The following is a 14,776-nucleotide window of genomic DNA, read 5'->3' as shown; positions in this document are numbered from 1 at the left end:
AGTGGCTTTGTTAGAGGCCGACTTCAAAAAAGACGATTAGATTCGCGAAGATGGATAGTACTCACAACCCACTCTCGTGCTTCCATACGCAATCGCAATGGTTAGCGCATCGACTTTCCTTCAGCTCCTCGCAGGCTGCACATTAGCCGCAGCCGCTCCCTCAAACCCGCTCTTCGAACGAACACTACACCATCTCAGCAAGCGAGCAACATGCGTTCCTACCTCCGCCGGCAATGCAGGCACAGACGACGTCCCGGCCATCGAAGCCGCCACCTCCTCCTGCGGTAACGGAGGCATCATTCAAATCCCAGCCGGCAAGACGTACATGATCCGTTCCGTGCTTGACCTGGCCGGTTGCTCGAACTGCGACTTCCAGATCGAAGGAACGTTGAAGGTCTCTGATGATACGACGTTCTGGAACGGGAAATCAGCCATCATTTCCGTGAGCGGCATTACGGGGGCGAAGATACGGAGTGTGACGGGCAGCGGTTTGATCGATGGAAACGGGCAGAAAGCTTGGGATAAGTTCGCCGAGGACTCGAGTTTCGACCGACCGACGCTGGTGTTGATCACGAATAAGTCGAAGAATATCGCGGTGAGCAATCTGCGGGTGAAAAATGCGCCCAGTAAGTCATACCCCAAGTCCACGCAGCTTCTTCTTATTCGAGTTCCTTTGCTGATAGACAATAAGACGTCTTCTTCAGCAACAACGGCAACACGGAGAACATATCTTACTCTTCCCTCACCCTAACAGCCGTCTCCTCCAGCTCCAACCTGCCCAAGAACACAGACGGCTTCAACGTCGGTCCAGCAACGTATACGAGTTACAAAAACATCAGCGTGCAAAACGACGATGATTGCATCGCATTCAAGCCCGGCACAAGCTACTGCACCGTCGACGGCATCACCTGCAAAGGCTCGCATGGCCTCTCAGTCGGCTCGCTCGCCAGCAAAGCAGGCGCTACCGATACCGTGCAGCACGTCTACGTCACAAACGCGAATATGGAGACTTCGACGAAGGCTGTCGGTATCAAGCTCTACCCTGGAGGCTCGGCGCACGGGACTGCTGTCGTGAAGTAAGCTTTGTCGAACCCCACAATGCACTGCGATGCGGCACGACACTGACCAGTACGGCAGGAACGTAACCTTCGACGGCGTGACCGTCGCATCCAGCGACTACGCTGCCCAAATCCAATCCTGCTACAATGAAGACGCTTCGTACTGCGCGTCGAACCCGTCAACTGCCAAGGTCACCGACGTCTACTTCAAGAACTTCAAGGGCACCACGAGCTCCAAGTATGCGCCGACAGTCGCCAACATCAACTGCCCCGCTGCGGGGACGTGCAACGTGCACTTCTCGGGCTGGACGGTGACGACGCCGAATGGGTCGCCCAAGTATCTGTGTGCGAATATTGATAATTCTAGTCCGGGGGTGTCGTGCAGCTCTGGAGCGTCTGGGTAGATAGCGGGGCTGAGGGTGGCTTCTCTCCTCTAGATTCCTATAATTAATCTACTAGTTGTATTTCCTCGAACTCTTAGCCTTTCCATCTTCGGGCAATATGCGCACTATGAAATAGTATCGGGGTCGTGCATTGAGGCGTCGGGGGTGTCGCCATACCGGCTGCTACCACTCAGACTTCGCTAAACCAACCAATAATACACTAGCACCAGCGCGCCAATAACATCATCGATTCGTCTTGCCGTCATTCGGTCCCAGACTCGTTCTGAGCATCGAGCACTGCTCCAGGGAGCTCTTCGCCCTCATCGTCAGCGTACGTCCAGCAGCATACTTAAACTCAACAACAGCGGCTTCACCGCTGGGTCGCTGCTGGCCGCTAATCCTTCCCGCCCTTCCTAGACTAGCTCGGTTGCTTGGTCGAGTCCCCCGGGCCTGTGGACGTTATTTGTTTTAAAGCATGGTCTCTGCTGGCCGCGACTGCCGTCGAAAGTGAGAGCTGTTGCTGGCGTGACGTACGCCCTGATACACTGGCTGTCCAACTCCAGCGCGCTCTTATCACCACTGTCGATGCGGCATCCAAACGAGTACCGAACCGCGCCTTCGCCCCGCTCGATATGAAGCGCGGTGCGCTCGACACCTTCTTCAAGCCCGCCGGGCCCAAGAAACCTAAATACGAAGCGAGCACGGTGAAGTCGACTCACCCGTCCTATCCCTTTGCCATCCCGCACCTGCCCGGCCCGTTGATCGAGACGTTGAACTTCGCACCGGCGGCGGAGGGAAAGCTCATCAACGATCAGCTGGACCTCGACCTGGTGTACTATCAACCATACGTGCCTAGCGCAATTGAGAAAGGCATGTTCGACTTCCTGCGCCAAGAACTCCCCTTCTACCGCGTGCAGTACAAGATCAACCGCGGGGGCGTCGAAACACTTATCAACACGCCGCGCTTCACTACTGTGTTTGGCGTTGATGCTACCTCTCGCTTCGCCGACGATGGCGAGCTCGTAGACGCGAAGACCGGCAGGAAGGTGGAAGCAGGACGCTACAAGTGCACGCCCCGCCCTATCCCCCGATGCCTCGCTCATCTGAGGAGATTGACGGAGGGCAGTACAGGCGAGACGTTCAACTTCTGCCTCGTGAACTACTACGCCGATGGGCAGGACAGCATCTCGTACCACTCCGACGACGAGCGCTTCCTGGGTCCCAAGCCGGCGATTGCGTCCTTCTCGCTCGGCGCGAAGCGCGATTTCCTTATGAAGCACAAGCCCATTCCGCCTTCCACCGCCTCCCCTCCCGCCGCGGAGCCAAAGCAGCTCAAGCTTCCGCTGGGCTCGGGGGACATGGTGCTGATGAGGGGCAAGACGCAGGCGAGTTGGCTGCACAGTATTCCGAAGCGGGCGGGCGCAGAGGCGAGCAGGGGGCGGATCAATATTACGTTTCGAAAGGCACTGGTGAAGGGCGGGACGGAGAATTATTATCAGTATAATGTGGGAGGCGGCGGGGTGTTCAGGTGGGATGCGCGGTCGGGGAAGATGATGGCCTGGAGCGAGGGTGCTGGTGCTGCGAATGGGGCACAGAATGGAGCGGGGACCGCAACTGCAGAGTAGGCTGAAGGGAGCGGGCTCTCGCAAAGGTTCATCTCTTTCTGGACGGCTCACTTTGTGTTGTTACTTTTGGCATGCTGCTTGGAATCGTGCAATACTAAGTCGAAGCGACAGAGGCAACTTCTCCCACGTTGAGAAGCCGTGACAGGGGTCTTCGACGGCTATAGAGAAACATGGGCTGCCACATGAGATGACAGACGGTAGACGGGCTTCTCGGAGACGGTAGTTCGATGGAACGTCGACGGAGTCGCGAGGTCGGCTCGATGCGGTGATGAGGCGATAAGGTGATGAGGTTGGTGGCTTGTGCGCGCCGACCCCGCCTCAACGAGCAGGAGCAAGCTCGCACGAAAACGATGCGACCATAGCAAGGATCTGGACGGGGATGCAGGGCGGAGTGCCCAGGTGTGACTCACAGGCCCATTTGCTGCTGGAAGGGGATTAGTAAGACTGGTATGCATGGAGTGGTGCGGTGACGATGGGGGGAGGAGAGCTCTTGGCGACGAACGACTGAAGGCATGCGGAGTTAAATGCCAGACGCCGCCCATCCTTTCTCTCCCACCACCCAAACCTCGCCCGACCCTCGTCGCACGCCCCGACACGGCCTCCAGCACCCCTTGCCGCGCCTCCACTGTACCTTTCGGACCCCATTGACCAGCCGCGACAGCTGCGCATCGCTATCGGCAGCTGCCACTGCCCCAGCGGTGAGGCAGACGAAGGCTTCGACCAGCAGCCGTATCTCTCCCATCGGTGCGCCTCCCACGGCAGCCCGCCATTCGTCCTCCTCCAGGGCTCCGTCTGCAGGCCGTGGTCGCAGGCCTACACGTCTACCCCTCACGAGAGGAAATCGCGCGACGGGGCTGATAGCGGGCTCGACGAACATTCACCATCGCTGCTTCTTCACAGTCTGAGCACACTGAAACGGCGAGACGACGCGAAACACTTACCTACCGCAGTCGAGAGCTTTGCTTTTGTGTCGACGGGCGAAACCAACACTCTGTCGTGGGAAGGGACGAGCAGATCACAGGAGGGAGGCATCGCTGGACAGGCCTGGGCTATTAATCCTAACGCACTGGTCATAGCGCTTGGCGTCTGGAGTTACGACGCACCTCCGAGAGATTTAAGACCGTGCCAGCCCGCCTTCAGGAATCGCCAACCACTCCACCTTTTGCACCCTCTTTCCGCAGCAGCGCGCAGCCAGTCGCTAAGCCAGCCCGACGCGCAGCTGCCCCCGCTCCCTTCCTAGCTCCGACATTTCGTCCACCGCGCGCAGCGTCGCGCACATCGCCTGACACCCTCGTCGGACTTAACCGCCCTAACTCCGCTCCCTCCGTCATCGAGGCCCTGTGCCACCATGCCGCCCACCCCGCCCTCGACCACCTCGTCTAGCGCGGGACAGTCGCCGCCAGACCCCCAGTTCCGCGTCGTCCGTAAGCGCAACCGCGTGCCATTGTCCTGCGGGCCCTGCAGGCATAGGAAGTAGGTAGAGCGCGCTGGGACCCGAGCTGTGAGTGCTGACTGCGACAGGCTCAAATGCAACCGCGGCCACCCTTGCGACAACTGCACCAAGCGGGGAGACACCGGATCATGTACGTACGCAGCTCCAGGCAACCGCAAGAAGAGCGCGTCCAGCACTGGCTCCGCCACCTCTCCCGATGACATGCAAAACCGCATTGACCGCCTCGAAGGACTTGTTCTTTCTTTGATGACCAATGGCGCTCAGAGTGCTGGGCCCGCCGCTGCCCACGCTGCCATCGCGAACAACCTGATGAATGGCTCCACAGACCACCCCTATGATATCAGTAACGACCCTGAGTCGATACCGGAGGAGGATGGCGAGGAGAGCGAGGTGGAGCATGTCACCAAGTCGATCGGGGTCATGAAGGTTGACAACAACCGCGCCGTGTTTGCATCGGAAGCGCATTGGTATGCGATTCTGGGAGAGGTAAGCCGCGAACATACAACCGCCTGGGAAGAGTACTAAATACCCGCAGATCTCCGAGGTCAAAAACTACTTCAACGAGCACAAGAAGCAGTACGACGAGCAATTGAAGCGCTACAAAGCCACGCATACCGACGAGCAGAGCCCCGGCACTGCCTTCCTCTTTGGCGGGCAGAAACCCCTGCCACAGGCCGAGATCCTCGCACGATTCCCTCCGAAAGCCACTGCTGATATCCTCGTCGCGCGATACTTCAATACGTACGACCCGGGCATTCACATCATACATGGTCCGACATTCCAAAAGCAGTACGATAAGCATTGGTTGAACCCCAACGAGTCGCCCGTCATCTGGCTCGGCATGGTGTTTGCTATGATGTGCATAGCGCTGCAGTCGTATACGCGAGCAGGGGACGAACCGCCAGAATACAAAGGGAAGTCGTGGGCCATGTCGACCGACTATCGGACCTTGACTGCGCAGTGCCTGCTCGCCGCCGACATCACCTCGCCCATCACGAACATGCTCGAGACCTTGATCCTCCACGTCTATGCTGATTACGCCCGTAGTAGAGATTCTGAACCTGGCATCCTAGTTAGCACCAGCATCGTCGTGCGGCTTGCGATGCGTATGGGCCTCCATCGCGATGCCGGCCCTTATCCAGGAATCACAACCTTCCAAGCCGAGATGCGACGGCGAGTGTGGGCTGCAGTTCGGTCGTTGGATCTCTTATTCTCCGCGCAAGCTGGACTGCCTCCCATCGTGCGACCTCGAGATACCAACACTGAGGTCCCCCGCAACATCTACGATGACGAGCTGTATGAGGACATGAAAGTCCTACCACCTTCGAGGCCGGAAGAGGAAGCGACACCCACCCTCTTTCTAATAAATCGAACACGACTGATCTACAAGCTGGGGGAAGCAGTAGAGCTGACCGAATCGCTTACCTGTTCCTCCTATGAAGAGGTACTGAAGTCTGACACGCAAGCCCGGGAGCTGCACGACAAGATCGCCCCCCATCTCAAGATCCGACCTATGGACGAGTCTGCGCGAGATCCTTCGACCCTCATCATGCAACGCTTCACGCTCGACCTCTTGTATCTAAAGATCATCTGCGTTTTACACCGGAAATTCCTCGCCGCATCAAGGAGTAATTCTAGGTTTACCTACTCGCGAAGGGCGTGCATCGACGCCTCGATGATCATGCTACAACACCAGGCCACGCTGCACAGGGAGTGCCAGCCAGGTGGCAGGTTGCGCAATGTGAAGTGGTTCATCTCATCGCTCACGACCGTGGACTTCCTCCTCGCGGCCATGATTGTCTGCTCCGACCTTTACCACACAGCCCGGTCTGAGCGGCAAGGTCGGGCACCGCCGGCAGACATGTATTTCTGGAGCGACGAACGGCGGAACGAGATGCTTGACGCTATTGAAACAGCCGTGGGTATCTGGGACGGGCTGAGGGAGCACTCAATGGAGGCATACAAGGCTCATGCGACACTCAGCGTAATGCTGCAGCAGCTGAAGGAGCACCATGCAACAAGGCAGGCGCAACAGAGCTTCTCGTCGGCGTCATCTGCGTTCCCAGCGACAAGCCCCATGGACGATGCAAATGTTGCCCCGGAGCACTCGGCCGCGATGACGCTAGGCATGCTCAGCACGGGCGGCTTGACACCAAACTCGGCGAACATGTTCGAGACGCGCTATCCAGCATCGATGGCGAACCTTCTCAACGACGCGGTTCCGCAGCAACCAGCGGGATTGACGCCAAATTACGGAGGTGCAACAAGCGGGCAGGAGAACGCACCCAGTCCATTCTCGAATCTCTTCGGTGCTAGTCTTGGTTTGCAGAATATGGATCTGCCCAGCACGGATAACATCGACTGGGTGAGCAGTGCTTGTAACGTACCAGATTTCGTCCGCTAATGTTTTCAGAATGCATGGGATTCCTACATACAGGGGCCGAGCATGGACGCAACAAACTCATTCTTTCCGATGGATCTGAGTGGCATGCAAGTGCAGACTGAGGCGTCGAACGGTCTTCCAAACACACCTGCCCCAAGTGGTCAACAGAACAGTGCGAATGCATTTTCGGGGAATGGCGGGGTTTTTATGGGGGTGAGCACGCCCCCACGCAACACTCTGGCTCAAAATTAACAGCTATCAGGCGGATCCGAAGACTTCCTCTGGCGAAGGATACACGATGGGTTTTATGATACCGAAGACGAGCTAGGTATTTTCGTTTTGATTAGGCTTGGGCTGGGATTTCAAGGGGGTTACGCGTGGCGGGAATGCTCTGGACGATCTTGTAGATGCTTTCATGACTGCGGATATCCTCTGGCAGCGTGCTCTGGCAAGGGCGATGCTATGGTAAGTTCATAGGGTATAAGGGAAAAGTGTTGATATCCATGGCAGCTCATCTGATGTGCTGGAAGCGGTATAGCGCGGTTAGCACAGCCCACTGCCCCGCGTTGAGGTCACAATCAAAGTCTCAGCTCTTCACGAGATCTCTCTCCATTGTCCTCTTATATTGACCGCCTCATAAGCCTCCTCTGCCAGTAGTGCGGTATTCAAGATTCAGCCTTTACCCCGAACGCGTTCTATCGCGCACCGTCCCGCCGCCGCCATCAGATCTCCAGGCACCGCGCTCGAAACAAGCTTCGACCCTTGCTAACGAGCCCCACTCTCGCCCACCACAGCTTCCATCGCCGGGGTCAGCGCCATCGCCAAAAGATACTGCCAGCTGAAGGCATTGCTTTTGCAGCTTCAGGGTCCTGTGGGAATACGTCATAGGTCCCTGGAAAGCTGACAGGGCTTCGGGCGTTTGTTGTACCGCGGCGCTTCCTTATTTGATCCGCGACGCTGCCTTGCGGCTCAGCCCAGCCCAGGCTGAGCGTTGTTTCAGCTGAACGGCGGAGCCTTATCCATAACACGTACAGAAAAGACGAGCAATAACCTAGGAACACCCTTCTGCATCCGCGTCCACAATGACAGCCTCCGACTCGACGCCCATCTCCCCGCCGACCGTCTCGACCACCACTGCCCCTCCCGCTCCCGCGCCCGCACCCTCAACCAACGCCGAACCGCCCATCTCGCCCGTCAGCCGGACGGGATCTTTCCCGCACAAGACGAGCCCCGCGGTGGCGACGCGCACGCCCTTCATCGACACGGATACACCGCCCATAAACGAGGCGCCCGTGGAGTTGGACGGCGCGCCGACGACGCCGGACGAGGCGAAGCGCAGCAGGAAGGGCAGTATGATTAGTCCCGGCTTGGGCGAGGAGGATGAGATCGAGGAGGAGTTTTTGGGGGAGCCTGGGGAGAGGGGCGTGGGGAGGGAGGTGCGGGAGGTGAGTACATATTGTTCTTTTCGGGTGGGGATGTATGAGGATGAGGCTGGGGAGTAGCATGGCATGTGCGGAGGCGGAGATGGGGAAGGAAGGAAGGGCATTTATAGATGTGGACTTGGGCTAATGAATAGCAGAAGCGAGCGGCTATGCTGGCGAGCAGGAGTAAAGACCCCGGCGTCATCGTTGATCTACCCAGCTATCCTACGGCGGAGGAGGTCGAGGCTGCGAAGGCGACAGAGGGCGCTGTCACGCCGGCGTTGCCGGTGCCGGGTTTGGAGGAGGGGAAGCCATCGGGGAGGTGATCGCCCTGGTCTCTGCCACAGGCACTGGCACACGGGAACCCGCGAGTGCTGGCGTTGAAGTGATCTGCGGCATTCATGACGATGTAAAGAGAGGAGAGTTGGATAAGAGTTGGATAAGTCGATGTTGGGTTTGAGGGGCTAGGTGATGACGTTTTCTTGCTATTGCTAGAGTTTAGCGATGAATATCTTCAGCGACGTTATGGATGATTTCCTCCTCCATCTCGCCGTCATCACCAGCATCATCACCATCGATAGCTTTCCAGGAATTTTATTCCAAATGGGTTTTTGCATGTCCTCTCGCTATGCCCAGTCCTGTCACGTATCGTCCCGTCTTCCCTCTTCCAAGGTTGTATCTGCCTGGCTATATAAAGCCCCTCTCTCCCTCCTCTCCACGTCTTCTTCTTCTCTTCACTGCATCGGCACCACCTCTCTCTAGGGAACTAAAATATGCCACAACATATATATGTTCTGTGCCTAAGCGGGTCTAAAACAAGAATATGCACGCACCATGTCCCTGCCGCGCCTGGCTTTGCGGACTCAAACATGAAGCGACGAATCTCATGTTCTGTGGACGCCGAGGTCTAAAAATTGGAGCATGAATGAGGCATGTCCGAGCCGTGGATGTCTCTGCGGTCTAAAGCATGAAGCAAAGGTCTTCATGCTCGCCTCTTCCCCGCCCGGGGTTGGATCGGAACATTCTCCATATTCTTCCTCTTCTCTCCTCTCCTCTCTACTCTGTTCGTCGACCGCCTCTCAAATGCGGGAACTAAAAACTCCAGCGAAAAGGCGACATGGTCTGGAGCAGCGCAGCTTCAAAATGCAAGAACGCCAAAGTGGATGTGTTCTTTAGCACCTGTCGCTACCTAGGTACCCACCAAAACTACCGATGTGCTCGCTATATGCCCGCGCGGCTCTTAATTCGACGAACGACCGCGGAATGTGCTGTTTGCGCCTTTTGCTCCTCCGTGGGTCTAACGGCAACGCATCATGCGTCCCATGTCCGCGGCTGGTTCCATCGTCCGATCGAGAATGTTCGAAAAGGAGGGATGTGTGCAGCGAGCGCGAATCTTTCTCATTGTCGCAACTTGGGGCCGGGGATATGATGAGTGGCTCGAACGCTCCCCGATGGTCTACATAAGCTTCCACTCCCACTCCTTGCAGGAAGGATTTCTTCTTCTCCACGCAGCGGCAAAGAAAGAATAAAATCACCGGGACACCTTTCAATGTTTCGGACCTGCGCGGCCCTAAAAACAGAAAATAGCATAACATGTCCTCTCCGCCTCTGCGCTTTCCGTGGCGGGGCGGTCTAAAACTACCAGCGTTACGTCTACATGCTCTTTTCTTTGCGAACTGTGGCGCTGGAGTAGGTCGGCCTGTTCTCTGGTTTCTTCCGTACATATCTTCAGCCCTCCTGTATGATGTGGGACCTGAAAAAGACTTGAAGAATACGAGATGGTCTGGACCAGCGCGACTTCGAAAACCCCCAGAGGCAATATGCCATGGCTTCTCTGGCTCGCTCGCTTTCTTGCTGTCCAAAATGACCGTCAATGGGTTAGTCATGCTCCGCTTTTCTCTTCGCTGGATCCTAAGCGTATGGTGTCCCGTTCTACGGGACGGGGGTGAGAGTGCAGCTATGACTGCAACTGCGACACTGTCTCTCAAAGTAAACGACTGCCACAAAATGGCTCGTTCAGAGAGCGCACGCTTCTCTCGCTCTTGCCTTGACCACCCCGTTAAGGACGCAGTGCGCGAGAAGTAAGCCCTATGGTATCCCACTGCGGGTTTACTAACGTTCTGAGATGCGAAACTGAGGGCTATATAAACCCCTCCCCTCCTTCTGGGTTCTCTTTTCTTTTCTTTCTACACATCGTCCTCTTCTACTCTCGAAGACTCAAAGAAGAAAAAGTGTTACCGAATGTCTTGTGCCTCGGCGGCGCTAAAATCTGACTCGCGGATGGAAAACGTCTGCCGGCTGCCTTGCACTCAGCGGCTTAAAACGTGCTTCAATAACAGATATGCCCTTTCGTTGTTTTGGAGCAAAACTAAGTATTCACCCGGCGTATGGGTTGGGCTTCCTCCTTCTTTCAAGTTCTCCAAAGAACAAATCATACCGTCGATGGTTTGGAGAGCGGGCCCTCGCCCAACCATCCTTACTTTGTTCAACGCAGAGAGGCAGTGGCGTTGTATGGCGTCCTGCACGCCTTTAAGCCCCTAGAAGCGCTTCTCACCGATCTATATAAGCCCTTCTTCCGCGTATCCAGGTCCTCTTTCTTCTGCGCACCTACTGTCTACCATATTGGGCTGGGGACTAAAACCGGGACGTTTCGCTAGGCATGTTTTGTGCCCGGGCGGTGCTAAAATTTGATATCCAGCGGGCAGATGTCTTCCTCCGCCTTCTGCCTTTCTGCGGCGATTTAAAATCTACAACAAAGGGCATTCATGCGTGCCCGGTTGGGTACTTGGGCAAAAGCGGCAGAGCGTATTTTCCATGGGCCGGCGCTCTGTTCGTCTTTCGAGAGGAACAAGATCGACCGTCGAATCAAGTATGATTCTGGAGCGGGTTCCGCACGGCAGAGCATTAGGACTGTAATAACAATGGTTTATATTCCTATTCGTGTCTTCCAGCTGGAACGAAAAGGCAACATATAAGCCATCAATGACGCGCGAATCATCCTGAAGGGGGTATATGAACTCATGGCCGGCCTCAGCATGAATGTGCGCCGTGGCCTCCGGTCTGGGGCGCCAATAATATCAGGACGCGCGTTGTATGTGGCGTTCGCCCACGCTGGATGAAAATTGGATTACGGTAATCCTATGCTCCGGATTGTGGACTCGTTGGGGCAGAGAGCTAGATACTGGGACCACCCGGATTTATGATCGACTTGTTCTTGAATCATCCATTTGGAATTACGCAGGAATCCACTAGTGCAACCCTTCTTGACCTTGGGCCTTTCCCCCCTTTTAACCGAGTTCCCATGCCTCGACAAGAAGCTAAGACGTAAATAAGGACATGTGGCGGTGTCTCTACGGTCTATAAATGGCTCTTAGTTCCGGATATGTTGGTTTTGTGGTCGGAGACAGATAATAAAAACACGGAGTGACCAGATTGAGGTGCCACTTGGAGAGGGAACCATCACTGCGTGGGCATTGAGGAATGACCTCCGCCGCGCTTCGGCCTTGACTGAGTCCTCTGCCTAGCGCACGTCGCTCCGGGTTCGATCCGGATTAGCTCCGGCTCACTTTACTAGACCCAAACTTCGTACTGGCTAGAAGTACGCACATGTTCCTCAACTCCGTTGCAAGAACGAGAGCGGTCGTCCACCTAGGTGGTGATGAATCCTCCAGAGGAACTGGATACGAAACCAGTGCCCCTAAACGGAAGGCGACCAATATCCCTCTCGCGGAACGTCACTCCACTTTATTAGAAGTACCACCAGACACCAACAATCCTAACGCTTTCCTCCAACAGCGAAGCCCGCCGGTCACTCATGTGCGCGTTGGCCCAACATCCTTCTTGCCTGTAGCAGGAATCCCGATACACCAAGAATTTAGCAATTTTTGGGCCAGAGTAAACGGTTGCAAAGATAAATAGACGCCATGCCCGCCCCGGCTTTCTCATTGCATCTCCTCAACGTTACGCCTCATCGCGAAAGATCGTCTCCATTATTCTGCGGCAACAGCTCTCTCTCATCGCAAATGCAACTCCGGGCGGCACTCGCCGTGCTTTACAGCGTGGCTTCCGTTGCCTTCGCATCCCCAGTCGGGGACCCAAACGACGACTCCATTGCGGTTTCTGCGCGTGGAGAGCTGGGGGAGGTTATTTGCATCTGTTACTGCGAGCCGTGCACAGGGGGATGTCGGTTCTGTGGGCCGCCCGCTAAGGCTTGAAGATGTGGGTCTCTGTTGATGGGCGATTAGGATAGCTACGCTGACTGTGTGGTAGATTGAAGACGGAAGAGCTGTTGACCTGCGGGCTGGATGGAGGTGCAGTAGAAGGCGAGGTAGGCGATATCTGATGGGTTGGCGGCTAGACGGGAAGGAGAGGATTCCGGAAATATGGGGATTCCTGGAAGTGTGGAAACATGGTTTATCTCGTTTCAATATAAAAGTGGATGCAATTCCTGTGATGCTGTCTCTGTTCCAGTACAAAGGAATGGCCATCTCTTGTGCTTTGAAATGTGTCGAGGGCGTCTTACCTTCTAATGAGTTGATCACAATCCAATGGCATGGGTTCGACGGAGAAAGATGTTGATGATTGCGGATGGTAAAATATGCGTGGAAGAACATGACAATCAAGATTGCGCGAAGAGAAGTTTTGCTTTTTGGAGAGGCACGTGAAGGTCCGGATGAGATGCGAACCACCTGCCTCATCAATCCAGTGCATCGGCGCATCGCACTACCACCGATCACTATATGCCGGCTGTCAACGTGTTGCTCTACAAAGACACGTCCATGTTAGGACATCCCTAACCATCCAAGTCCCCACTACCCGCAGCATTCGGGGCTGCCTCACGAAAGCGCCTCGCCAGAGTGGTTCGGCTTCTCACCAATCATCATGAACATGGGAGTGAAGACTCCCGTCTTGCCACCCTCCGCCAGCCAGTCTCCGCTCTGCACCAATTCCTTCACCATCTTCGCGGAGCCCTTCCGCGCAATCGTAGTCAGCTCCAGACTTCGAACGATCACCTGAAGCAGCACTCTTCCCACGGGCGTCATGCGAAACACACGACCCCAGTCGCGCCACTCTTCAGCGAACTGAGTGTCGCCAGAGCAGACATACCACCAAGGGAGCGGGTCTCCTCTCAGCGCAAGATCCTCGGCGAGCTGAACGGAGAAGCTCTTCTCCATGGCCGCCTTTGCTTCTGTAGCGGTGCGCACGCATGCGATGCCATTTCCTCGCTCGATACCAGAGCGAATGGACACGTGCTTCTGGACGGAGGGGTCGAACTTGTCCGTCATGGCCCACTCGTAGACACCGAAGCGACCGCCTGGCTTCAGCACACGGGCTATCTCTGCGTAGACCTTCTCCAAGCTTGGGGCATGGACAGTCGCTTCGATTGCATACACTGCATCGAACGTGTTGTCCGGGAAAGGGATATCCTGCAGTTTGGTGAGCATGCGTCCACCACTAGAGATTCTGCGAGGGTGAGCCTACCATGAAGTCGCCCTGCACAAACTCGACCACGTCCTCCTGCACGCCTTCCTTTTTGGCCAGCTTCCTGCCCTGTGCAATCTGATACTCGTTCAGCTGAAGGCCGACCACCTTACAGCCTACGAACGCTGCTATCTCTTTCGCCGGCCCACCCACGCCACAGCCGACGTCGAGAACAGTCATTCCTTCTTTCAACCCTAGCTTGTAAGCCATGTAATGCTCATGGCGGGCGATCGCATAGGCCATGGGCTCCCTCCCGCGATTGTACCGACAGAAGTGGAAGGACTGGCCCCATCCTTCCAGAGCGAAGTCGGTGTAGTTGTCGTAGAAGCTGGTCATCGTCAGTATCGTATCTTCTGTCCTGGGGTGCGACACGGCTATCAGTGGAGACTTACTCGTTTACGAGCTGCGCGTATCCCTCTCTTCGCGTCTCGCGACCCTTCTCCGCCCCTTCTTTGTTGTTTGCAAAGTGATTGAGGTAATCTGACGCCTCGGCGCGTTTTGCCTTGCGGCTCTTCACTCCTGTCTCTGAGCTCATCGTCTCTGGCTGGGTGGTCGTCATGACCGAGCGATCACGCCAGTAAATTGGATGGAATGATGGCTGCTAGTGTACCTAGGTACTTCTGTCGATCCCCGCGCTGATAAAGGCGCGTTTCAACAATTAACGACTTGGGAGAGCATGCAGAGAAACGGTCGGCTGCGGCAGCGGTTTGGCAGCTATCGTACTGCAGTAAGCAAAGCAGGTGGGGAGCTTTTTGGAGGCGCAGGGACGTACGTTGGTGGCTGGGTTACCTTGAGTATTGGCTGACGGTCCCTGCAGGCCTCTGCTGCCCCTCAATAACCGCCGAAGCGATAGGTTTCACCCACCCTGGACCCCAATCACGCCAGTCAAACCAACCACCCGGATCGCATATGATGTGCCCGTTGGATCGCCCTCTGGACGTTGCACCGTCGGGAATTAACAATATTTAGCGC

The 14,776-nt window shown here is 56.0% G+C and overlaps 5 protein-coding genes across 5 annotated transcripts; 4 read left to right on the top strand and 1 right to left on the bottom strand.

Annotated features, from left to right (window-relative positions):
• Positions 1-24: 24 nt before the first annotated feature.
• Positions 25-1,462, top strand: BU26DRAFT_601123 (glycoside hydrolase family 28 protein; the record flags this gene model as incomplete). The annotated part of the gene is made up of 3 exons (XM_033835241.1): positions 25-626; positions 692-1,076; positions 1,138-1,462. The coding sequence occupies exons 1-3, from the start codon at positions 98-100 to the stop codon at positions 1,460-1,462; spliced, it is 1,239 nt and encodes a 412-aa protein (XP_033687904.1). The 5' UTR covers positions 25-97.
• Positions 1,463-1,804: 342 nt separating this feature from the next.
• BU26DRAFT_537907 (DNA repair family protein) lies at positions 1,805-3,066 on the top strand (the record flags this gene model as incomplete). Its single annotated transcript, XM_033831436.1, has 1 exon — positions 1,805-3,066. The coding sequence occupies exon 1, from the start codon at positions 2,074-2,076 to the stop codon at positions 3,064-3,066; it is 993 nt and encodes a 330-aa protein (XP_033687903.1). The 5' UTR covers positions 1,805-2,073.
• Positions 3,067-4,414: 1,348 nt separating this feature from the next.
• On the top strand, positions 4,415-7,230 carry BU26DRAFT_419903 (uncharacterized protein; the record flags this gene model as incomplete). The annotated part of the gene is made up of 5 exons (XM_033823332.1): positions 4,415-4,539; positions 4,588-5,005; positions 5,055-6,884; positions 6,933-7,115; positions 7,165-7,230. 5 exons carry the CDS (start codon positions 4,415-4,417, stop codon positions 7,228-7,230), a joined length of 2,622 nt encoding a protein of 873 aa, XP_033687902.1.
• Positions 7,231-7,569: 339 nt separating this feature from the next.
• BU26DRAFT_211313 (uncharacterized protein) lies at positions 7,570-8,738 on the top strand. Its single transcript, XM_033820650.1, has 2 exons — positions 7,570-8,347; positions 8,482-8,738. Exons 1-2 carry the CDS (start codon positions 7,985-7,987, stop codon positions 8,647-8,649), a joined length of 531 nt encoding a protein of 176 aa, XP_033687901.1. The 5' UTR covers positions 7,570-7,984; the 3' UTR covers positions 8,650-8,738.
• Positions 8,739-12,922: 4,184 nt separating this feature from the next.
• On the bottom strand, positions 12,923-14,640 carry BU26DRAFT_476650 (S-adenosyl-L-methionine-dependent methyltransferase). The gene is made up of 3 exons (XM_033825577.1): positions 14,197-14,640; positions 13,805-14,132; positions 12,923-13,749 (listed from the first exon to the last, which is right to left on the bottom strand). The coding sequence occupies exons 1-3, from the start codon at positions 14,361-14,363 to the stop codon at positions 13,159-13,161; spliced, it is 1,086 nt and encodes a 361-aa protein (XP_033687900.1). The 5' UTR covers positions 14,364-14,640; the 3' UTR covers positions 12,923-13,158.
• Between the last annotated feature and the right edge of the window lie 136 nt (positions 14,641-14,776).

This window comes from Trematosphaeria pertusa (genome assembly GCF_010094035.1).
Source record: "Trematosphaeria pertusa strain CBS 122368 unplaced genomic scaffold BU26scaffold_3, whole genome shotgun sequence".
Lineage (NCBI taxonomy): Eukaryota > Fungi > Ascomycota > Dothideomycetes > Pleosporales > Trematosphaeriaceae > Trematosphaeria > Trematosphaeria pertusa.
This window is presented reverse-complemented; position numbering and strand designations above follow the sequence as displayed.

Coding starts and splice junctions, on each gene's coding strand:
- BU26DRAFT_211313 (XM_033820650.1), top strand. CDS start 7,985: ATGACAGCCTCCGACTCGACGCCCATCTCCCCGCCGACCGTCTCGACC. Junction 8,348..8,481: donor TGGGGAGGGAGGTGCGGGAG/GTGAGTACATAT, acceptor AATGAATAGCAG/AAGCGAGCGGCTATGCTGGC.
- BU26DRAFT_476650 (XM_033825577.1), bottom strand. CDS start 14,363: ATGACGACCACCCAGCCAGAGACGATGAGCTCAGAGACAGGAGTGAAG. Junction 14,133..14,196: donor TACGCGCAGCTCGTAAACGA/GTAAGTCTCCAC, acceptor GACGATGACCAG/CTTCTACGACAACTACACCG. Junction 13,750..13,804: donor TTGTGCAGGGCGACTTCATG/GTAGGCTCACCC, acceptor ACCAAACTGCAG/GATATCCCTTTCCCGGACAA.